Raw genomic sequence first — 25523 nt, 5'->3', positions numbered from 1 at the left:
TACAGACCACTGCTAGTGTGGTCTACCAGTTGAACTGGTACCAAAACAGACCACTGCTAGTGTGGTCTACCAGTTGAACTGGTACCGATACAGACCACTGCTAGTGTGGTCTACCAGTTGAACTGGTACCGATACAGACCACTGCTAGTGTGGTCTACCAGTTGAACTGGTACCAATACAGACCACTGCTAGTGTGGTCTACCAGTTTAACTGGTACCAATACAGACCACTGCTAGTGTGGTCTACCAGTTGAACTGGTACCAATACAGACCACTGCTAGTGTGATCTACCAGTTGAACTGGTCCCAATACAGACCACTGCTATTTCAGCACACTATCTTCTCTTTCTCTATCCTATACAATAAACACAAATATGTAAGGAGTGGGACGACAACAAAAATATTATTTTCTCTTTAGTTATATACCATCACATGTGAAAAGGTACGAACGAGTTGGTTGAACCATGTGAATACTATTTTATGAACCCTGTTCAAAGATCTGTCTGTTCTTCAGCTGACCATTCTGACAAAGTTGGCTAGAGCAGGTGTTGGCTAGAGCAGGTGTCGGCTAAAGCAGGTGTCGGCTAAAGCAGGTGTCGGCTAGAGCAGGTGTCGGCTAAAGCAGGTGTCGGCTAAAGCAGGTGTTAGCTAAAGCAGGTGTTGGCTAAAGCAGGTGTTGGCTAAAGCAGGAGTTGGCTAAAAGCAGGTGTTGGCTAAAAGCAGGTGTTGGCTAAATTAGGTGTTGGCTAAATCAGGTGTTGGCTAAAGCAGGTGTTGGCTAAATTAGGTGTTGGCTAAAGCAGGTGTTGGCTAGAGCAGGTGTTGGCTAAAGCAGGTGTTGGCTAAAGCAGGAGTTGGCTAAAGCAGGAGTTGGCTAAAAGCAGGTGTTGGCTAGAGCAGGTGTTGGCTAGAGCAGGTGTTGGCTAGAGCAGGTGTTGGCTAGAGCAGGTGTTGGCTAAAGCAGGTGTTGGCTAAAGCAGGTGTTGGCTAAAGCAGGTGTTGGCTAGAGCAGGTGTTGGCTAGAGCAGGTGTTGGCTAGAGCAGGTGTTGGCTAGAGCAGGTGTTGGCTAGAGCAGGTGTTGGCTAAAGCAGGTGTTGGCTAAAGCAGGTTTTAGCAAAAGTAAAAAAAGATTGCACCAGTATATCTTAAACTAGATTACACACGTCATTATCTAAACCCAGAGATTACGTATATTATAATCTAATTCAATCGAATGTATTTATATAACCCTTCTTCGATCAGCTGATATATCAAAGTGCTGTACAGAAACCCAGCCTAAAACCCCAAACAGCAAGCAATGCAGGTGTAGAAGCACAAGCATTTGATATAATAATCTAAACCATAGCATCATATGTGGGCAGTGGACAAGGCTATGCATTATCGAGATGATAAATAAAGATTCATCATGTATTTAGTAACATACCATCACTATAAATAACATAGCCCCCCTCACATCAATCTGGACCTTGAAGCCAGTTCCACTGTTTTTTTTTCCAGGACTGATTTAGACCTGGGACACCAGGTGGGTGAATCCCCTCCAATAAGGGACTGATTTAGACCTGGGACACCAGGTGGGTGATTCCCCTCTAATCAGGGCCTGATTTAGACCTGGGACACCAGGTGGGTGATTCCCCTCTAATCAGGGCCTGATTTAGACCTGGGACACCAGGTGGGTGATTCCCCTCTAATCAGGGCCTGATTTAGACCTGGAACACCAGGTGGGGTGATTCCCCTCTAATCAGGGCCTGATTTAGACCTGGAACACCAAGGGTGGTGATTCCCCTCTAATCAGGGCCTGATTTAGACCTGGGACACCAGGTGGGTGATATTAATGATTAGGTATAACAGAAAAGCAGCAGTTGTCCGGCCGGACCTTGTAGGGGTCAGATTGTAAATCCCCCTGTTATAGAGGCTAACATACCGTCACATGTGGGCAGAGGATGGCTCCACCAGTGGTTCTTCCCACAGACCAGCGGTTCCTCATGACTGAGCCGGTATCCCTGGTCGCACTGGAACGACACCGTGGACCCGATGGCCAGGTCATGGCCGTACCGCACGCCGTTCACCGGGATCCCAGGGTCCATGCATGATGATGTGTCCAACGTCACAACTGGTAGGAGCCAAGGTTAAAAAATGAATGATTATTTATACTTTAGGGCCTGTCCAGGTTCATGTGTTAATAACGCTTTAACTTTAGCAAAGGTATTTGTTTCCTCACGGACCGTTTTGAGCGCAACACACAACATGCTCTTTGCTCTGCTGTGCTCTTGGTATTAGCTCAGTGGGCAGTTTTAAGGAAAACTTACAGAAAGTTAACCTCTTAGAGCTCTAGGGGCGCTATTTCATTTTTGGATAAAAAACGTTCCCGTTTTAAGCGCGATATTTTGTCACGAAAAGATGCTCGACTATGCATATTCTTGACAGTTTTGGAAAGAAAACACTCTGAAGTTTCAGAATCTGCAAAGATTTTGTCTGTAAGTGCCCCAGAACTCATTCTACAGGCGAAACCAAGATGATGCATCACCCAGGAATTAGCAGAATTTCTGAAGCTCTGTTTTCCATTCTCTCCTTATATGGCTGTGATTGCGCAAGGAATGAGCCTACACTTTCTGTCGTTCGCCCAAGGTCTTAGCAGCATTGTGACGTATTTGTAGGCATATCATTGGAAGATTGGCCATAAGAGACTACATTTTCCAGAGGTCCGCCCGGTGTCCTTTGTCTAAATTTGTGCGTAATCTTCAGGTGCGGTCATTTTCTCCTGGGATTCAGGAGAGAAAGCATGTGTCCAAGAACGATGTATCAATGAAGAGATATGTGAAAAACACCTTGAGGCTTGATTCTAAAAAACGTTTGCCATGTTTTCAGTCGATATTATGGAGTTAATTTGGAAAAAAGTTTGCGTTTTGAGGACTGAATTTATGGATTTTTTTTGGTAGCCAAATGTGATGTATAAAACGGAGCTATTTCTAATACACAAGGAATCTTTTTGGAAAAACTGAGCATCTGCTATCTAACTGAGAGTATCCTCATTGAAAACATCAGAAGTTCTTCAAAGGTAAATGATTTTATTTGAAGGCTTTTATGTTTTTGTTAATGTTGCGTGCTGGATGCTAACGCTAATGCTAACGCTAAATGCTAACGCGAAATGCTAACTCTAGCTAGCTACTTTTACACAAATGATTGTTTTCCTATGGTTGAGAAGCATATTTTGAAAATCTGAGATGACAGTGTTGTTTACAAAAGGCTAAGCTTGAGAGATGGCATATTTATTTCATTTCATTTGCGATTTTCATAAATAGTTAACGTTGTGTTATGCTAATGAGCTTGCTGATAGATTTACACAAACCTGGATACAGGGGTTTTTTCATAGCTAAACGTGACGCAGAAAACGGACCGATTTGTCCTAAACAAATAATCTTTCAGGAAAAACTGAACATTTGCTATCTGAGAGTCTCCTCATTGAAAACATCTGAAGTTCTTCAAAGGTAAATGATTTTTTTGAATGCTTTTCTGTTTTTTTGTGTAAATGTTGCCAGCTGAATGCTAATGCTAAATGCTACGTTAGCCATCAATACTGTTACACAAATGCTTGTTTTGCAATGGTTGAGAAGCATATTTTGAAAATCTGAGATGACAGTGTTGTTAACAAAAGGCTAAGCTTGAGAGATGGCATATTTATTTCATTTCATTTGCGATTTTCATGAATAGTTAACGTTGCGTTATGGTAATGAGCTTGAGTCTGTATTCACGAACCCGGATCCGGGATGGGGAGATCAGAAAGGTTAAACTATAAACACATTTCCAGGCATTTCTTTAGATTACAGCAAAAAAAAAGAATTTGCACTGAAGTAGCTAGCTATTTATGCTAATGTTAGCTAGCTATTTATGCTAATGTTAGCTAGCTATTTATGCTAATGTTAGCTAGCTATCCATTTATGCTAATGTTAGCTAGCTAGCTATGTATGCTAATGTTAGCTAGCTAGCTGTTTATGCTAATGTTAGCTAGCTAGCTATTTATGCTAATGTTAGCTAGCTAGCTATTTATGCTAATGTTAGCTAGCTAGCTGTTTATGCTAATGTTAGCTAGCTAGCTAACTAACTAATCAAATGAGAATGTTTAGATTGCACACTCTGGTTTCCCACATTGATTTTAATCAGAACACAACTTCCATTCCATTTAGCTATTGTCTTTGTTGTAGTTCTCAGGTCAAAAGATTTAAAGGGGCAGTGCAGTTAAAAACTGTTTGTTTGTTTTTTTTATATATTATTTTCACAAGTTATAAGTTTAAGAAAATGCACATCAATGTAAGTACAAAAATGTTACCATATCCCAACCACCCTCCTTCCACATAACACATCCACTACCCCAAACCCTCCCTACCTCATCTGACCCTGGGTCAGTAGATAAAGGGCCTCATTTGACTCTGGGTCAGTAGATAAAGGGCCTCATTTGACTCTGGGTCAGTAGATAAAGGGCCTCATCTGACTCTGGGTCAGTAGATAAAGGGCCTAATTTGACTCTGGGTCAGTAGATAAAGGGCCTCATCTGACTCTGGGTCAGTAGATAAAGGGCATCATCTGACTCTGGGTCAGTAGATAAAGGGCCTCATCTGACTCTGGGTCAGTAGATAAAGGGCCTCATCTGACTCTGGGTAAGTAGATAAAGGACCTCATCTGACTCTGGGTCAGTAGATAAAGGACCTCATCTGACTCTGGGTCAGTAGATAAAGGACCTCATCTGACTCTGGGTCAGTATATAAAGGACCTCATCTGACTCTGGGTCAGTAGATAAAGGGCTTCATCTGACTCTGGGTCAGTATATAAAGGGCCTCATCTGACTCTGGGTCAGTAGATGAAGGACCTCATCTGACTCTGGGTCAGTATATAAAGGACCTCATCTGACTCTGGGTCAGTAGATAAAGGAGACCATCTGACTCTGGGTCAGTAGATAAAGGACCTCATCTGACTCTGGGTCAGTATATAAAGGGCCTCATCTGACTCTGGGTCAGTAGATAAAGGGCCTCATCTGACTCTGGGTCAGTAGATAAAGGGCCTCATCTGACTCTGGGTCAGTAGATAAAGGGCCTCATCTGACTCTGGGTCAGTAGATAAAGGACCTCATCTGACTCTGGGTCAGTAGATAAAGGACCTCATCTGACTCTGGGTCAGTAGATAAAGGACCTCATCTGACTCTGGGTCAGTATATAAAGGACCTCATCTGACTCTGGGTCAGTAGATAAAGGGCTTCATCTGACTCTGGGTCAGTATATAAAGGGCCTCATCTGACTCTGGGTCAGTAGATAAAGGGCCTCATCTGACTCTGGGTCAGTAGATAAAGGGCCTCATCTGACTCTGGGTCAGTAGATAAAGGACCTCATCTGACTCTGGGTCAGTAGATAAAGGAGACCATCTGACTCTGGGTCAGTAGATAAAGGACCTCATCTGACTCTGGGTCAGTATATAAAGGGCCTCATCTGACTCTGGGTCAGTAGATAAAGGACCTCATCTGACTCTGGGTCAGTAGATAAAGGACCTCATCTGACTCTGGGTCAGTAGATAAAGGACCTCATCTGACTGGGTCAGTAGATAAAGGACCTCATCTGACTCTGGTTCAGTAGATAAAGGACCTCATCTGACTCTGGGTCAGTAGATAAAGGACCTCATCTGACTCTGGGTCAGTAGATAAAGGACCTCATCTGACTCTGAGTCAGTATATAAAGGACCTCATCTGACTCTGAGTCAGTAGATAAATAGAAGTATCCCTGTAAACATCTTGAATTAGAGTCAACATTTCAACAATTTCATTTTTTAAAAATTAATCACGATTAACTACAGAAAATCATGCGATTCAATTGTGATTCCTTATTTTAATCATTTGACAGCCCTAATTTACATATTCATAGAATCCTACAATAGTTCCAGTTTGGGACAGGATTAATAAATTCCCATAAATGTTCCGTACAGAAAGAAGCAACGGCTGTCACGTCTACTCCTGCTCCCCCTCTCTGGCGCTCGTTATCGACAGTTTTCTCATTATTACGCACACCTGTCACCATCGTTATGCGCACCTGCGCCTCATGAGACTCACCTGGACTCATCGCATTCCTGATTACCATCCCCCTGTATCTGTCACTCCCTTTGGTTCTTTCCTCAGGCGTTATTGATTCTGTCGAACGTCCTCACGCTGCTCGTGTTTCTTGTTTTGTTCATAGTTCGTTTATTTATTAAATTCACTCCCTCGCTTCTCGTTTATTAGTGTACACGTTACAATAGCAGTGTGTCGAGCTAACTAGGGGGTCCCACAGATCATTTTATGGTGGAGAAAATGTCACTCATTCTCTTCATTTTAGCAGCTGAAATGTCGAGCTAACTAGGGGGTCCCACAGATCATTTTATGGTGGAGAAAATGTCACTCATTCTCTTCATTTTAGCAGCTGAAATGTCGAGCTAACTAGGGGGTCCCACAGATCATTTTATGGTGGAGAAAATGTCATTCATTCTCTTCATTTTAGCAGCTGAAATGTCGAGCTAACTAGGGGGTCCCACAGATCATTTTATGGTGGAGAAAATGTCACTCATTCTCTTCATTTTAGCAGCTGAAATGTCGAGCTAACTAGGGGTCCCACAGATCATTTTATGGTGGAGAAAATGTCACTCATTCTCTTCATTTTAGCAGCTGAAATGTCGAGCTAACTAGCCGGTCCCACAGATCATTCTATGGTGTAGAAAATGTCACTCATTCTCTTCATTTTAGCAGCTGAAATGTCGAGCTAACTAGGGGGTCCCACAGATCATTTTATGGTAGAGAAAATGTCACTCATTCTCTTCATTTTGGCAGCTGAAATGCTTTCCAGAGCAAATACAGGGAGTCAGGAAGTCAGTTTATTCTACAGGAAGTCAGGAAGTCAGTTTATTCTACAGAAAGTCAAGAAGTCAGTTTATTCTACAGGAAGTCAGGAAGTCAGTTTATTCTACAGGAAGTCAGGAAGTCAGTTTATTCTACAGGAAGTCAGGAAGTCAGTTTTTTCTACAGGAAGTCAGGAAGTCAGTTTATTCTACAGGAAGTTGGGAAATCAGTATATTCTACAGGAAGTCAGGAAATCAGTTTATTCTACAGGAAGTCAGTTTATTCTACAGGAAGTCAGTTTATTCTACAGGAAGTCGGGAAATCAGTTTATTCTACACTCTACGACACAGATATAACTCAGGCTACCTATTGCACATCATAAGTAGGGCCCGTCGTGGCCCTAATCTTACTGATCAGAGCTGTGTGTATGTTTGCTGCTTGATAAGAAGGAATCAAGAACAGTCTCATAGGGTCTCATTAGGAGTTGAGACAAGACTGTACGTCCACAACTCAGACGTTCACATAAATCATTCATTGAACTTCAATAAAACTCAAGATAATGGGTTTGGAAATAGAGCTTGTTGTTGTCTCAACTTATTTTCATTAATTGATATCAATGGGAGACTTGTACAATATATGTGTTTGTCAGAACACCAGCCACAAAAAAAACATCTTGTTATTATCTCACTCTCGTAGAAGATCTTGAAGCCGCTGTTGGATCTGCTGTTGTCGGTGGTGAAGAGGAGGTAGATGAAGTTACTACTGCTGAACAGGAACTGTGGGACCTGGGTCCCGTTGAACGAGCCAATCAGAGGCGAGAGCAGGTTGGGACCATCATGCAACTCCAGGAAGTCATAGCTGAGCTCCGTCTGGAACCTGACACACAGGGAAAGAGAAGAGATGGAAGGGAAGAGAAGGGAGAGGAGAGGAGAGGCGAGGCGAGGAGAGGAGAGGAGGAGAAGGTACAGGTATCATGGTTTGTGTGCAGGTATAAGTCTGATTTGTCGGTTTGAAACCGTAAGCAGTTCATTCTTTCTTTCTTTCTTTCATTAATTAATTAATTAATTAATTAATTGATTAATTCCTCCATCCATCCATCCACCCCTCTACCCAATCATCGGTTCTTATGACCGTTGTCCATCCACCCGCCCATCCATCCATCCATCCACCCGCCCACCCATCCATCCATCCATCCATCCATCCATCCATCCATCCATCCATCCACCCATCCATCCATCCATCCACCCATCCATCCATCCATCCATCCATCCACCCGCCCACCCATCCATCCATCCATCCATCCATCCATCCACCCGCCCACCCGCCCATCCATCCACCCATCCATCCATCCATCCACCCATCCATCCATCCACCCATCCATCCATCCACCCGCCCACCCGCCCACCCATCCATCCATCCATCCACCCGCCCACCCGCCCACCCATCCATCTATCCAGCCATCCATCCATACATACATCCATCCATCCTGACCAGAAATGCTTCACACAGCAATTGCTTCCAACAATTTTTCATGGTTAAGATCTCATCATTTAAAACAATTAAAAATTATAAAATTATACTTATTTTATTTAACCTTTATTTAATTAGGCAATTTAATTGGACAGGACATATATCTGCTTTGGCCATTCAGGCCCTCCAGTCCTCTACAGTAGAAAACAGATGACATCAGCCGGCCCAGAGCTCTACATCCCTCCAGTCCTCTACAGTATAAAACAGATGATATCAGTCGGCCCAGAGCTCTACATCCCTCCAGTCCTCTACAGTATAAAACAGATGACATCAGCCAACCCAGAGCTCTACATCCCTCCAGTCCTCTACAGTATAAAACAGATGATATCAGTCAGCCCAGAGCTCTACATCCCTCCAGTCATCTACAGTATAAAACAGATGACATCAGCCAACCCAGAGCTCTACATCCCTCCAGTCCTCTACAGTATAAAACAGATGACATCAGAGCTCTACATCCCTCCAGTCCTCTACAGTATAAAACAGATGACATCAGAGCTCTACATCCCTCCAGTCCTCTACAGTATAAAACAGATGACATCAGAGCTCTACATCCCTCCAGTCCTCTACAGTATAAAACAGATGACATCAGAGCTCTACATCCCTCCAGTCCTCTACAGTATAAAACAGATGATATCAGCCAACCCAGAGCTCTACATCAATAACATTTTAAAACAGTCTTCAGCCCACTGAGAGAAACACAATGCAGTCTATAGTAATTAATATACCATCTGAAATACAATACAGTATCAAGCCCCATTCAGCCAATCAAAAGTACCCAACAGAATGTAATGGACAATTTGAAGGAGACACACTTTTGTCTATAACATTAATCTAAAATCCGAAGTACAGTCTAATCTGATTTGGGGGATTGAGTTACATACATCATCTGACTTTTGAACCCATTTCCCCAGTCTAAAGCAAGGAGTATCGCCCTTTGGGAGAGGAAAAAAAAAGTGATATATTTTAGCCTCTTGACTTTTTGGAGAGTCATTCCCTATCTGGTTTCTGGCTGCTGTGCTGTCATACAGACCTGTCAAAACTGATCTTGACAGAGCGTCCGGGTGTCGCCTCGATGACCCACTCACAGCTGAGGGAGTCCTTATAGTATCCAGGCCACCCTGGAGACAAGATCACTCCGGACGGAGCAGAGTAGTGGCCTCCACATGGGGCTATACAGGGTCAGGGAGGGAGGGAGGGAGGGAGGGAGGGGGAGAGGGAGGGAGGTGAGGGAGGGAGGTGAGGGGGGGGTGGGTGGGTTGAGAGAATATGATATAGCATCTACTACATAGGTCAGGGGTTGCATTCCAAACGGAATTCTACTCCCTACATAGGGCACTAGTTTTGACCAGGGCCCCATGTAGGGAATAGTGTAACATTTGGGACCGACCCAGGGAGAGAGAGAGGCAGTTATCTGCTGTACTGTTAGGGCTGCTCACCTCCCTGGAACCTTAAGGACATGACCAACATACAGAGAGATGTTTCTACTGTAACAGAGGAACCTGGTGTAGAGTCAGAGAGATGTATCTACTGTAGTAGAGGAACCTCATGTAGAGTCAGAGAGATGTATCTACTGTAGTAGAGGAACCAGTAGATACATCTTTCTGACTCTACACCAGGCTCCTCTACTAAAGTAAATACATCTCTCTGACTCTACACGCGGTTCCTCTACTACAGTAGATACATCTCTCTGACTCTACACGAGGTTCTTCTACTACAGTAGAAACATCTCTCTGACTCTACACAAGGTTCCTCTACTACAGTAGATACATCTCTCTACACGAGGCTCCTCTACAACAGTAGATACATCTCTCTGACTCTACACGAGGCTCCTCTACTACAGTAGATACATCTCTCTGACTCTACACGAGGTTCCTCTACTACAGTAGATACATCTCTCTGACTCTACACAAGGTTCTACAGTAGATACATCTCTAACAGTATAGCAGATCACTGCCTCCCTCTCTCCCTCTGTGGATTTAGGAATTTAAAAAACGACTTCCGCTTGCACTTGATGAAGTATAAAACCATGTAGAAAGTATGGAGGAATTATAATGTCCCTGTACATTTTTGAAATAACTGCCCCTTTTCTGTCCTGCAAATTGACTTTGACAACTAAATTGGTTAAACATCTATTACTGCGTTGAATTTGCGGGAGTTCCCGACGTGGCCCTCGAACTAAAAGGATTGTCCGCTCTGCCTTACGACAATTCTTATTATGGCTACAGCCCTGTTATCAGACACTTACAGGTCACAGGAGGTCGTAACAATACATAGTTGATAGATAGAAAACCGTTCATGCTCTCTAATCCTCACATAATATCCTGTAAAATAACTTTACAAATCATCCTCTGTAGTCCTTCACATTTAGAGCTGGTGCGGTATAACTGAAGGATATCACTATCCCCATCCAATGGAAATGTGTGAATAATGAATCGTTGTTACCTTCACATTTAGGGATGGGTCCGCTCCACATGACCTTGCCCCCTTCCAGCTGGCAGGTGATAGTGTCCGTGCCCTGGGTCTTGATGAAACCCTCCTCACAAACCACAGAGACAGAGCTACCCAGCTGGAAACTGTCCCCGAACCGTCTGGCGTTCAGAGGGACGCCTGGGTCCGGACACTCGTTGTGGCCAAATGCTGAAAGAGAGAGAGAGAGAGAGAGAGAGAGAGAGACACAGAGAAAGAGAGAGAGAGAGAGGGAGAGAGAGAGACACAGAGAGAGAGAGAGAGAGAGAGAGAGAGAGAGAGAGAGAGAGAGAGAGAGAGAGAGAGAGAGAGAGACACACACAGAGAGACAGAGAGACAGAGAAAGAGAGAGAGAGAGACACAGAGAGAGAGAGAGACAGGGAGAGAGAGAGGGAGAGAGAGAGAGAGAGAGAGAGAGAGAGAGAGAGAGAAAGAGAAAGAGACAGAGAGAGAGAGAGAGAGACAGAGAGAGAGACAGAGACAGAGTGAGAGAACATGATATATAATGTCTGATGAGAAATAAGGCATTTCAAAAAGGAGGACAGAAAGAAATGTGGCAAAAAAAAAAAAGATACCTTTCTTTATGTGAAAAGATTAGCTAACTCTCCCGCTGCCTACAGTAGGTCTCAGAACCACAATACCTCCTCTAAGGGACTGCACTGCCTTGACCGAGGAGAACAGACACTAACTAAGGTGTCATTGTATTCAACCATATAACAAGCCTGGGATCTTCATTCCCACTGAAACCGAGGGCCCGGTTCGCGTGCCGTCTCAATTTCATCCAGCTTGTACGGTAAGAATCGCAACACACACACACACGTAACGTAGTTGTCGTTACGCACACACGCAGCAAATGACAATAACCCTATAAATGGCCGTCAGTGTCGTCTCAACAACGTCAGACGTGTGACACGTCTGTTAAACAGACGCCCGGCAACGGAGTGGGGGGGGGGTTTTTCATCGACAAGTTTGTTTTACAATAGAACGTTGACGCAACACTAATCCAACATCTATCTGCCCTGTGAGTTTTACTGATCCATGCAGTCGATACGGAAGCTACGATGTTAGATAAAGATATACAATGAAACACAAGACTGTACGTTTGTTTGAAAAATAATAATAAATATATATATATGTTATTTTAAATACATACAAGTTTCCCCATCCACTGGATAGGTGCAGTGAAATGTGTTGTTTTACAGGGTCAGTCATAGTAGTATGATAGGTGTTGTTTTACAGGGTCAGCCATAGTAGTATGATAGGTGTTGTTTTACAGGGTCAGTCATAGTAGTATGATAGGTGTTGTTTTACAGGGTCAGTCATAGTAGTATGATAGGTGTTGTTTTACAGGGTCAGTCATAGTAGTATGATAGGTGTTGTTTTACAGGGTCGGCCATAGTAGTATGATAGGTGTTGTTTTACAGGGTTGGTCATAGTAGTATGATAGGTGTTGTTTTACAGGGTCGGCCATAGTAGTATGATAGGTGTTGTTTTACAGGGTCGGCCATAGTAGTATGATAGGTGTTGTTTTACAGGGTCAGTCATAGTAGTGTGATAGGTGTTGTTCTACAGGGTCAGCCATATTAGTATGATAGGTGTTGTTTCACAGGGTCAGCCATAGTAGTATGATAGGTGTTGTTTTACAGGGTCGGTCATAGTAGTATGATAGGTGTTGTTTTACAGGGTCAGTCATAGTAGTATGATAGGTGTTGTTTTACAGGGTCAGTCATAGTAGTATGATAGGTGTTGTTTTACAGGGTCAGTCATAGTAGTATGATAGGTGTTGTTTTACAGGGTCGGTCATAGTAGTATGATAGGTGTTGTTTTACAGGGTCAGTCATAGTAGTATGATAGGTGTTGTTTTACAGGGTCGGCCATAGTAGTATGATAGGTGTTGTTTTACAGGGTCAGCCATATTAGTATGATAGGTGTTGTTTTACAGGGTCAGTCATAGTAGTATGATAGGTGTTGTTTTACAGGGTCAGCCATAGTAGTATGATAGGTGTTGTTTTACAGGGTCGGCCATAGTAATATGATAGGTGTTGTTTTACAGGGTCGGTCATAGTAGTATGATAGGTGTTGTTTTACAGGGTCAGTCATAGTAGTATGATAGGTGTTGTTGTACAGGGTCAGTCATATTAGTATGATAGGTGTTGTTTTACAGGGTCAGTCATAGTAGTATGATAGGTGTTGTTTTACAGGGTCAGTCATAGTAGTATGATAGGTGTTGTTTTACAGGGTCGGTCATAGTAGTATGATAGGTGTTGTTTTACAGGGTCAGCCATAGTAGTATGATAGGTGTTGTTTTACAGGGTCAGTCATAGTAGTATGATAGGTGTTGTTTTACAGGGTCGGCCATAGTAGTATGATAGGTGTTGTTTTACAGGGTCAGCCATAGTAGTATGATAGGTGTTGTTTTACAGGGTCGGTCATAGTAGTATGATAGGTGTTGTTTTACAGGGTCAGCCATAGTAGTATGATAGGTGTTGTTTTACAGGGTCGGTCATAGTAGTATGATAGGTGTTGTTTTACAGGGTCAGCCATAGTAGTATGATAGGTGTTGTTTTACAGGGTCGGTCATAGTAGTATGATAGGTGTTGTTTTACAGGGTCGGCCATAGTAGTATGATAGGTGTTGTTTTACAGGGTCAGTCATAGTAGTATGATAGGTGTTGTTTTACAGGGTCAGCCATAGTAGTATGATAGGTGTTGTTTTACAGGGTCAGCCATAGTAGTATGATAGGTGTTGTTTTACAGGGTCAGTCATAGTAGTATGATAGGTGTTGTTTTACAGGGTCAGTCATAGTAGCATTGTTTTGAAATATCTGTATGTGTAATGTTTACTGTTCATTTTATAATAATATTATCTACCTCACTTGCTTTGGCAATGTTAACACATGTTTCCCATGCCAATAAAGCCCCTTGAATTGAATTGAATTGAATTGAATTGGTGCACCAACAGCACATTTGGGATAAGTGTCTTGCTCAAGGGCACATCGACAGATTTTTCACCTTGTCACCTCAAATATTCCACACCAGCATCCTTTCGGTGACCAAACGGTAAGAGACGCATGACACATGTAACGACGGTACAGCCTTTGTAACAGTGTGACACTGAACGAACGCTAATTCAACATATGTTTTTACCAGTGGGGTTTACAGTGACTCACAAGACCGTACACTTGGTCATCAACGGCTTCTCTCTCCCAACAACAAAGAAAATAAAACAATGTGAGTCGTAAGGACATGGTCTGGTAATAGTAGAGCAGGGTACTGACTGCTGTAGGTGATGTTGAATCCTCTTCCGGACATGGAGTGGTCAGCCTGGAACTCCAGCTGCAGTATGTTACTGTTGGAGGTGAAGTGAGACGGCACCTCGGCTCCCGAGTACCTCCCCAGGATGGACGAGCCCGTCTGGTACGACCACATCGTGTGGAAAAGTTATTTAAAGGGGGGGGGGGGGGGGCATTTAAACAACACAACACTATTCAAATAAACCATACACTTAAACAACACAACACTATTCAAAGAAACTATACACTTAAACAACACAACACTATTCAAAGAAACTATACACTTAAACAACAATATTCAAAGAAATGATACACTTAAACAACACTATTCAAAGAAATGATACACTTAAACAACACAACACTATTCAAAGAAATGATACACTTAAACAACACAACACTATTCAAAGAAATGATACACTTAAACAACACTATTCAAAGAAACTATACACTTAAACAACACTATTCAAAGAAATTATACACTTAAACAACACAACACTATTCAAAGAAACTATACACTTACACAACACTATTCAAAGAAATGATACACTTAAACAACACAACACTATTCAAAGAAATGATACACTTAAACAACACTATTCAAAGAAACTATACACTTAAACAACACAACAATATTCAAAGAAACTACACACTTAAACAACACAACACTATTCAAAGAAACTATACACTTAAACAACACTATTCAAAGAAACTATACACTTAAACAACACACCACTATTCAAAGAAACTATACACTTAAACAACACAACACTATTCAAAGAAACTATACACTTAAACAACACAACACTATTCAAAGAAACTATACACTTAAACAACACTATTCAAAGAAACTATACACTTAAACAACACAACACTATTCAAAGAAACTATACACTTAAACAACACTATTCAAAGAAACTATACACTTAAACAACACAACACTATTCAAAGAAACTATACACTTAAACAACACTATTCAAAGAAACTATACACTTAAACAACACTATTCAAAGAAACTATACACTTAAACAACACTATTCAAAGAAACTATACACTTAAACAACACAACACTATTCAAAGAAACTATACACTTAAACAACACTATTCAAAGAAACTATACACTTAAACAACACTATTCAAAGAAACTATACACTTAAACAACACTATTCAAAGAAACTATACACTTAAACAACACAACACTATTCAAAGAAACTATACACTTAAACAACACTATTCAAAGAAATGATACACTTAAACAACACTATTCAAAGAAACTATACACTTAAACAACACTATTCAAAGAAACTATACACTTAAACAACACTATTCAAAGAAACTATACACTTAAACAACACTATTCAAAGAAACTATACACTTAAACAACACTATTCAAAGAAACCATACACTTAAACAACACTATTCAAAGAAACTATACACTTAAACAACACTATTCAAAGAAACCATACACTTAAACAACACTATTCAAAGAAACTATACACTTAAACAACACTATTCAAAGAAACCATACACTTAAACAACACTATTCAAAGAAACTATACACTTAAACAACACAACACTATTCAAAGAAACCATACACTTAAACAACACAACACTATTCAAAGAAATGATACACTTAAACAACACAACCTTTTTGGTGAAACAAGAAAATGAAAGAACTAAGAACAAACCAAGAGGCAATAAGAGATGAATTTACCACAAACCAAGAGGAAATAAGAGATGAACTAAAATAAACCTAAAGTCCCAGAAAGGATGTCTGAAACCACTAACATAAAGCTAGGAAGATTTCAGGCTAAGCTAAAACGGTGGGTTTTTAAGAGTGATTTAAAACCTCCCTTCCCCTTTTACTAGCTACTCAATCAATTATCAATCAATCAATCCATTACCTGGTCTCAATCAATCCATTACCTGGTCTCAATCAATCCATTACCTAGTCTCAATCAATCCATTACCTGGTCTCAATCAATCCATTACCTGGTCTCAATCAATCCATTACCTGGTCTCAATTAATCCATTACCTGGTCTCAATTAATCCATTACCTGGTCTCAATTAATCCATTACCTGGTCTCAATTAATCCATTACCTGGTCTCAATCAATCTATTACCTGGTCTCAATCAATCCATTACCTGGTCTCAATCAATCTATTACCTAGTCTCAATCAATCCATTACCTGGTCTCAATCAATCCATTACCTGGTCTCAATTAATCCATTACCTGGTCTCAATTAATCCATTACCTGGTCTCAATCAATCTATTACATAGTCTCAATCAATCCATTACCTGGTCTCAATCAATCCATTACCTGGTCTCAATCAATCCATTACCTGGTCTCAATCAATCTATTACCTGGTCTCAATCAATCCATTACCTGGTCTCAATTAATCCATTACCTGGTCTCAATCAATCCATTACATAGTCTCCATCAATCCATTACCTGGTCTCAATCAATCTATTACCTGGTCTCAATCAATCCATTACCTGGTCTCAATTAATCCATTACCTGGTCTCAATCAATCCATTACCTGGTCTCGATCAATCCATTACCTGGTCTCAATCAATCCATTATCTGGTCTCAATCAATCCATTACCTGGTCTCCGTCCTTCACGGTGAGGAAGTCGTATGGAGGCTCCAGGTCAAAGTCATTGAAGGCCAGGTGGATCCGGCTGCCTGGTTCAGAGATGATGATCCACACACAGTTCAGGTTGTTCCCATAGCCCTCTGGGTAGTCAGGGGACAGCACAGTGCCCACGGCCGCCGTGAAGTTGGAGAAACATGGGACTGTGGGAGTAGGAAAAAGGAGTGGGTTAGGTGTAGAAATGTTTATGTTCGCATATTCATATGTTCATTAAGGTATTCCACCGAGGCAGCATGGGAGGGTTTTCCTAACAGGTCTACTCTGTTACGTATGGGACATAAACCTGAAAAGTGTATTAATGTATTTCCTTACTTATTGTAATAAAAAACATATTCCACAGAATTACTGTGCTTTTTAACATGGAATTTCAAACAATGAACATACTCTCCATACTCTGCAAGTCCAGATACTCACATATGCAAATGGGGATGTTAGCAGACCATTGGTTGTTGTTCTGACAGGTGATCATCCTCTCTCCAATCAGCTCGAAGCCAAACTGGCACTCGAACCGCAGCACGTTCCCGTTCAGAAACCCGCTGCCCTCCTGGAAGCCATACAGAGGTGTGCCTGGGTCCCCACAACTCTCCTTATCAATCTCTGTCAGAGAAAGAGACAGGGATGAGTCAAATGTTAGTCCTTTATCTGTTTGATACTGATAGTATCTGTCTCATAGGGTCTCTGGTGCTGGGCCAGGTCTGGGATGGTCCTGGGATGGAGGTAGGCTGGTCCTGGGCCAGGTCTGGGATGGAGAAGGTCTGGTCCTGGGCCAGGTCTGGGATGGAGAAGGTCTGGTCCTGGGATGGAGGTAGGCTAGTCCTGGGCCAGGTCTGGGATGGAGGTGGTCTGGTCCTGGGTCAGGTCTGGGATGGAGAAGGTCTGGTCCTGGGACAGGTATGGGATGGAGAAGGTCTGGTCCTGGGACAGGTATGGGATGGAGAAGGTCTGGTCCTGGGCCAGGTCTGGGATGGAGAAGGTCCTGGGATGGAGGTAGGCTAGTCCTGGGCCAGGTCTGGATGGAGAAGGTCTGGTCCTGGGCCAGGTCTGGGATGGAGATTGTCTGGTCATGGGATGGAGGTAGGCTGGTCCTGGGCCAGGTATGGGATGGAGAAGGTCTGGTCCTGGGCCAGGTCTGGGATGGAGAAGGTCTGGTCCTGGGATGGAGGTAGGCTGGTCCTGGGCCATGTCTGGGATTGAGAAGGTCTGGTCCTGGGCCAGGTCTGGGATGGAGAAGGTCTGGTCCTGGGATGGAGGAAGGCTGGTCCTGGGCCAGGTCTGGGATGGAGGTAGTCTGGTCCTGGGCCAGGTCTGGGATGGAGGTAGTCTGGTCATGGGCCAGGTCTGGGATGGAGAAGGTCTGGTCCTGGGTCAGGTCTGGGATGGAGAAGGTCTGGTCCTGGGCCAGGTCTGGAGGTAGTCTGGTCCTGGGCCAGGTCTGGGATGGAGAAGGTCTGGTCCTGGGCCAGGTCTCGGATGGAGGTAGTCTGGTCCTGGGCCAGGTCTGGGATGGAGGTAGTCTGGTCCTGGGCCAGGTCTGGGATGGAGGTGGTCTGGTCCTGGGCCAGGTCTGGGATGGAGGTAGTCTGGTCCTGGGCCAGGTCTGGGATGGAGGTGGTCTGGTCCTGGGCCAGGTCTGGGATGGAGGTAGTCTGGTCCTGGGCCAGGTCTGGGATGGAGGTGGTCTGGTCCTGGGCCAGGTCTGGGATGGAGGTAGTCTGGTCCTGGGCCAGATCTGGGATGGAGGTGGTCTGGTGCTGGGACAGGTCTGGGATGGAGGTAGGCTGGTGCTGGGCCAGGTCTGGGATGGAGGTAGGCTGGTGCTGGGCCAGGTCTGGGATGGAGAAGGTCTGGTCCTGGGATGGAGAAGGTCTGGTCCTGGGCCAGGTCTGGGATGGAGGTAGTCTGGTCCTGGGCCAGGTCTGGGATGGAGGTGGTCTGGTGCTGGGACAGGTCTGGGATGGAGGTGTTCTGGTGCTGGGACAGGTCTGGGATGGAGGTAGTCTGGTGCTGGGCCAGGTCCGGGATGGAGAAGGTCTGGTCCTGGGCCAGGTCTTGGATGGAGAAGGTCTGGTCCTGGGCCAGGTCTAGGATGGAGGTAATCTGGTGCTGGGCCAGGTCTAGGATGGAATGGGTCTGGTCCTGGGCCAGGTCTGGGATGGAGGTAGTCTAGTCCTGGGCCAGGTCTGGGATGGAGGTAGTCTGGTCCTGGGCCAGGTCTGGGATGGAGGTAGGCTGGTCCTGGGTCAGGTTTAGGATGGATAGGTGCTGGGGATAGGCGCTGGGGATAGGGGCTGGGGATAGGTGCTGGGGATAGGGGTTGGGGATAGGTGCTGGGGTCGGTGCTGGGAACGGTGCTGGGGATAGGTACTGGGGATAGGGAATGGGGACGGTGCTGGGTATAGGGGTTGGGGATAGGGGCTGGGGATAGGGGTTGGGGATAGGTGTTGGGGATAGGGGCTGGGATAGGGGCTGGGGACGGTGCTGGGGTCGGTGCTGGGGATAGGCGCTGGGGATAGGGCCTGGGGATAGGCGCTGGGGATAGGCACTGGGGATAGGCACTGGGGATAGGGGCTGGGGATAGGCGCTGGGGATAAGGGCTCGGGATAAGGGCTGGGGATAGGGGCTGGGGGCCAGGGGCTGGGGACAGTCCTGGAGATAGGGGCTGGGGACGGTGCTGGGGATAGGCGCTGGGGATAGGGGCTGGGGATAACGGCTGGGGATAGGGGCTGGGGGCTAGGGGCTGGGGACAGTGCTGGAGATAGGGGCTGGGGACGGGGCTGGGGATAGGGGCTGGGGATAGGGGCTGGGGCTAGTGGCTGGGGATAAGGGCTGGGGATAGGGGCTGGGGATAGGGGCTGGGGATAGGGGCTGGGGATAGGGGCTGGGGATAAGGGCTGGGGATAAGGGCTGGGGATAGGGGCTGGGGATAGGGGCTGGGGATAAGGGCTGGGGATAAGGGCTGGGGATTGGTGCTGGGGATAGGGGCTGGGGATAGGGGCTGAGGATAGGGACTGGAGATAGGGGCTGGGTAAAGGGGCTGGGGATAAGGGCTGGGGATAGGGGCTGGGGATAGGGGCTGGGGATAGGGACTGGGGATAGGGGCTGGGGGCTGGGGATAGGGGCTGGGTGCTAGGTCTGGGACAGGCATGGGCTAAGGTTGGTTGATAGTGTCTTTATCTCAACATGTTATCGTTATCAGCACAGAGGAGGACTGTATACTGTGTCTAGGGTTAAAGAGTTTGATAGTGTTTGTATCTCAACATGTTATCGTTATCAGCACAGAGGAGGACTGTATACTGTGTCTAGGGTTAAAGAGTTTGATAGTGTTTGTACCTTTATAGTTGATCTTGAAGCCGATTGATCCCACGCTCTCATCAGACTGAAGGTGTAGCCACATTTGATGGGACATGCTGACAATAAGGTCAGGCACGAAGCTACCTGTCAGGCTGCAGATAAGAGCGCAATACAACCAATGACCCGTCACAATACTGCCCTTCAGCCAATCAGATCGGTTGTACTCGTAAATAAGAATCTGTTCTTAATTGACTTATCTGTCCAAATAAAGGTTAAATACAAAAACAGAAATAAGAGACAGGGTTATCTTAAAAGCTATTTAACTTTTTTATACAACCAGGCATGTAAGAGAAACTTGATGATAAGTCATTATTGTAAACAACAAACATGTTTATTAGTTAGAGTTAAATAAAAAAAAATATAACAACGTGGAATGTAAGTGGACTTAATTGAACCATCGAACAACACATATGTTAATTAGTTATAGAGTTAATATTAACATTTTAAAAACAACGTGGAATGTAAGTGGACTTAATTGAACCATCGAACAACACATATGTTAATTAGTTATAGAGTTAATATTAACATTTTAAAAACAACGTGGAATGTAAGTGGACTTAATTGAGTCATCGAACAACACATATGTAAATTAGTTATAGAGTTAATATTAACATTTTAAAAACAACGTGGAATGTAAGTGGACTTAATTGAACCCTCGAACAACACATATGTAAATTAGTTATAGAGTTAATATTAACATTTTAAAACAATGTGGAATGTAAGTGGACTTAATTGAACCATCAAACAACACACATGTTAATTAGTTATAGAGTTAATATTAACATTTTAAAAACAACGTGGAATGTAAGTGGACTTAATTGAACCATCAAACAACACATATGTAAATTAGTTATAGAGTTAATATTAACATTTTAAAAACAACGTGGAATGTAAGTGGACTTAATTGAACCCTCAAACAACACATATGTAAATTAGTTATAGAGTTAATATTAACATTTTAAAAACAACGTGGAATGTAAGTGGACTTAATTGAACCATCAAACAACACATATGTAAATTAGTTATAGAGTTAATATTAACATTTTAAAAACAACGTGGAATAAGAGTGGACTTAATTGAACCATCGAACAACAGACATGTTTATTTAAGTGTAATCTCACAGCTAGATGTGGTTGTGGGATCCGAGGATAATTCAAGTATAATACCTACACTTGTATTATAGTTCTTGAGTCTCCAACTTGCCCTCCGTCGCCGATGGTTAATGAGTCATAGCCGATCTCCATGTCAAACTCCTCAAAGTTGACCTGGATAACCTGTTGGAAGTAAACCCATTTACAACATATACTGCCAACGTATTTTCCACTCATTTATATTATATTTATATTATAATATGATATGATATATATATATTTATATTATTATATTATATACACATCATTATTCATTGGACAACAAAATCATGAACGCATCGCTTTATTTAATTTTTTTTGACAGCAGAAATAAACAATGTGTTCCTTTGATTGGCTGTACAATAGGACGTGGTATCTGGTAAAACGACAGCTAATCCACCGCTGACAGAAAGCTTTAGAGGGAGAGCTTTAGATAACAGAAGCACAATCCCACCCAGCTACTGCACTGTATGCCCTGCTATTACATCATCAAGTCACAGTATGTGACCGGAGAATCGTTCGACATTTACCTCACATCACGTTCATAAACAGACGTACTGGCAGCTGCTGATTCGCATCAAACACACCTTTGGGAGAGTGTTCGGAATCATATTCATTCAAGTCATTTTCTGATGTTTACTAAATATCCGCCCACACAGCTTTTCGGTTCACAATGAGTGAAAGACAATTCGACGGCACAACAAAGAAACCAAATGAATCCTAACAAGTCCTGTCAAACGGATGCATTTCGTCAAGTAGAGTGTGTGTTGTCTCTCACCAAAAGCAAGGCCCTGAATTGTTCGTACCAGAATCACTGCAAATGGTCTTCAGGGAGGACTTTATAGATTGCTAATGGCATGGATTTGACAATCCCCCTCAGAACACAAATCAAATACTGAGAAGCAATCATGCAAAGATGCAATTTGAGATGAACTTATTGACTGAAATAATGAATTGCCTCTCTGTCTTCCCTTTTTATGAATCTTCTGGTCACAGTCACCTACGATGCATCCCAAATAGCATCCTATTTTCAATATAGTGCACAACTTCTGACCAGAGCCATATGGGCCCTGATGAAATGTAATGCACTATGTAGGGAATAGGTTGCTATTTGGGATGCATCGTAGCTGACCGTGACCGAGCTACTCTCCTCCCTTTATTTAACCATACACACAACCAAATATAACATGATACATGCAGGGAAGCTTTTAACATATAACATGACACATGCAAGGAAGCTTTTGACATATAACATGACACATGCAGGGAAGCTTTTAACATATAACATGACACATGCAGGGAAGCTTTTAACATATAACATGACACATGCAGGGAAGCTTTTAACATATAACATGACACATGCAGGGAAGCTTTTAACATATAACATGACACATGCAGGGAAGCTTTTAACATATAACGTGACACATGCAGGGAAGCTTTTAACATATAACATGACACATGCAGGGAAGCTTTTAACATATAACATGACACATGCAGGGAAGCTTTTAACATATAACGAGACACATGCAGGGAAGCTTAATGTGAATGAAGAAAAAGGTTGTGTATTTCTACCTCGTCCACACGGAGCTCAGATTAAAGCTTTAAAAATGCCACGCGTGTCACATTCCTGTCGAATGCCAACAGCGAAACATGACGGCAACATGCTTCTGTTGTTCTCTAGGACCTTGTAGTGTCTGTGCTTTGGGGACAGGACAGCGCAGCGTCCCACAGTGTACTCTATTCTTTATATAGTGCACTTTACCAAATGGCCACTGGTCAAACGTAGTGCACTAAATAGGGAACATGGTGCCTTTTGTGATGCGGCCTATGCCTGCAGTGTGTTGAATTAGCAATGCAGGAACAGTGCATAATTATCCTAATGACGTTAGGTAACGTTAGCTAACACATGGTAATGTGAAGCGTAGATAATGACTTCAATGTCAATGAGAGACACGGGAGAAACTAGGAAAGACTAGGAGATCATAGGAGAGACTAGGAGAGACTAGGAGAGACTGGGATAAACTAGGAGAGACTATGAGATCATAGGAGAGACTAGGAGAGACTGGGAGAAACTAGGAGAGACTGGGAGAGCATAGGAGAGACTAGGAGAGACTAGGAGAGACTGGATAGACTGGGAGAGACTAGGAGACACTGGGAGAGACTAGGGGAAACTAGGAGAGACTGGGAGAGGCTGGGCGAGACTAGGAGAGTCTAGGACAGCATAGGAGAGACTAGGAGAGACTGGGAAAGACCGGGAGAGGCCAGGAGAGACTAGGAGAGACTAGGAGAGACTTGGAGAGACTGGGAGAGCATAGGAGAGACTGGGAGAGACTAGGAGAGACTAGGAGAGACTAGGAGAGCATAGGAGAGACTAGGAGAGCCTAGGAGAGACTAGGAGAGGCTAGGAGTGAGCTGACAGGTAAAGGCCTAAGTATATAAACCATACCTTATTGGGGTTACTAGCAGTGATAATCCACACACAGTGGGAATTACTCTCGTACTGGATGGGGAAATTGGGAGAGGTGAACGTCCCCGATGGACCCTGGAGTGTCGATCCGCACGTTTTCACTGAAACAAGAGACAGGAGTGAGATGTTTAAATGAGAGACTAGAATATGTCTTGTTTAGTCAATGTTTCGCGGCTCTTTAACTGAAACAAGACTCAATCACTCAAAGACTCAATCATGGACACTCTTACTGACAGTTGTGGCTGCTTTGTGTGATGTATGGTTGTCTCTACCTTCTTGACCTTTGTGCTGTTTTCTGTGACCAATAATGTTTGTACCATGTTTTGTGCTGCTACCATGTTGTGTTGCTGTGTTGTCATGTGTGTTGCTGCCATGCTGTGTTGTCATGTGTTGCTACCATGCTGTGTTGTCATGTGTTTTCCTACCATGCTGTGTTGTCATGTGTTTTGCTACCATGCTGTGTTGTCATGTGTTGCTGCCATGCTGTGTTGTCATGTGTTGCTACCATGCTGTGTTGTCATGTTGCAGCCATGCTGTGTTGTCATGTGTTGCTACCATGCTGTGTTGTCATGTTGCAGCCATGCTGTGTTGTCTCTCTTTATGTAGTGTTGTGTTGTCTCAGGTCTCTCTTTATGTAGTGTTGTGTTGTCTCTCTTTATGTAGTGTAGTGGTGTCTCTCTTTATGTAGTGTTGTCTCTCTTTATGTAGTGTTGTGTTGTCTCTCTGTGTTGTGTGTGTTTTTGCCCTATATTTTATTTACTTTATTTTTTATTTTTTATACCCCGTCCCCGCAGGAGGCCGTTTGCCTTTTGGTAGGCCATCAGAATGGAATTTGTTCTCAACTAAATTGTCGAGTTAAATAAAGGTTAAATAAAAAATGTAAAAATAAAAAAAGAGAGAGACTAGGAGAGCATTGGAGAGTGAGATGGTTAAATGGGATACTAGAATATGTCATGTTTAGTCAATGTCCTGCAGCTCTTTAACTGAAACAAGAGACAGGAGAGTGAGATGTTTAAACGGGATACTAGATTATGTCATGTTCAGTCAATATCCTGCAGCTCTTTAACTGAAACAAGAGACAGGAGAGTGAGACGTTTAAATGGGATACTAGAATATGTCATGTTTAGTCAATGTCCTGGAGCTCTTTAACTGAAACAAGAGACAGGAGAGTGAGATGTTTAAATGCAGAGAGGGAATAATACCTTGCTGGTGTAATATTCTCTGCTATCGTACAATGTTAAACAGAGGTAAAGGTTTGACCATTAGAATCTGCATATATCCACAGGCCCTGGTTTAATCAAAGCAGTTGTCTATATTAGATGTACCCGGAAGAGGGCCTCACCTTTACAGACAGGTCTGTGGTCGCTCCAGGCAGCGTCGTATCTATATTAGATGTACCAGGAAGAGGGCCTCACCTTTACAGACAGGTCTGTGGTCGCTCCAGGCAGCGTCGTATCTATATTAGATGTACCAGGAGGAGGGCCTCACCTTTACAGACAGGTCTGTGGTCGCTCCAGGCAGCATCGTATCTATATTAGATGTACCCGGAAGAGGGCCTCACCTTTACAGACAGGTCTGTGGTCGCTCCAGGCAGCGTCGTATCTATATTAGATGTACCAGGAAGAGGGCCTCACCTTTACAGACAGGTCTGTGGTCGCTCCAGGCAGCGAACACCTCAGCCACCCTCTGACAGGTGATGGTTTTGGAGCCCTGCAGCACATGGTCCTCATCACAGGTAAACTGAGCCGTCGCTCCAATGCTTGAACACATAACAACACATTCATGTAA

General features: G+C 43.5%; 1 protein-coding gene across 1 annotated transcript in view; it reads right to left on the bottom strand.

Moving 5' to 3' along the window:
• Nucleotides 1-25523, bottom strand: part of LOC149984278 (CUB and sushi domain-containing protein 3-like) — a 569716-nt gene that overhangs the window by 390990 nt on the left and 153203 nt on the right. Inside the window, exons 9-19 of the mRNA XM_090219648.1 lie at nt 25370-25494; nt 23715-23836; nt 21309-21412; nt 20118-20230; nt 17202-17384; nt 16740-16930; nt 14120-14255; nt 10819-11013; nt 9407-9545; nt 7535-7722; nt 1921-2109 (exon numbers count right to left, since the gene is read on the bottom strand). Of these exons, the coding sequence (XP_090075774.1) occupies nt 1921-2109; nt 7535-7722; nt 9407-9545; nt 10819-11013; nt 14120-14255; nt 16740-16930; nt 17202-17384; nt 20118-20230; nt 21309-21412; nt 23715-23836; nt 25370-25494 (1685 nt within the window). The remainder of the gene's footprint in view (nt 1-1920; nt 2110-7534; nt 7723-9406; nt 9546-10818; nt 11014-14119; nt 14256-16739; nt 16931-17201; nt 17385-20117; nt 20231-21308; nt 21413-23714; nt 23837-25369; nt 25495-25523) is intronic.

Source organism: Oncorhynchus mykiss, chromosome 3 (genome assembly GCF_057628025.1).
Source record: "Oncorhynchus mykiss isolate SJ-2025 chromosome 3, ASM5762802v1, whole genome shotgun sequence".
NCBI classification, from domain to species: Eukaryota; Metazoa; Chordata; class Actinopteri; order Salmoniformes; family Salmonidae; genus Oncorhynchus; species Oncorhynchus mykiss.
The sequence above is the reverse complement of the archived record's forward strand: the minus strand, read 5'-3'. Positions and strand labels throughout refer to the sequence as shown.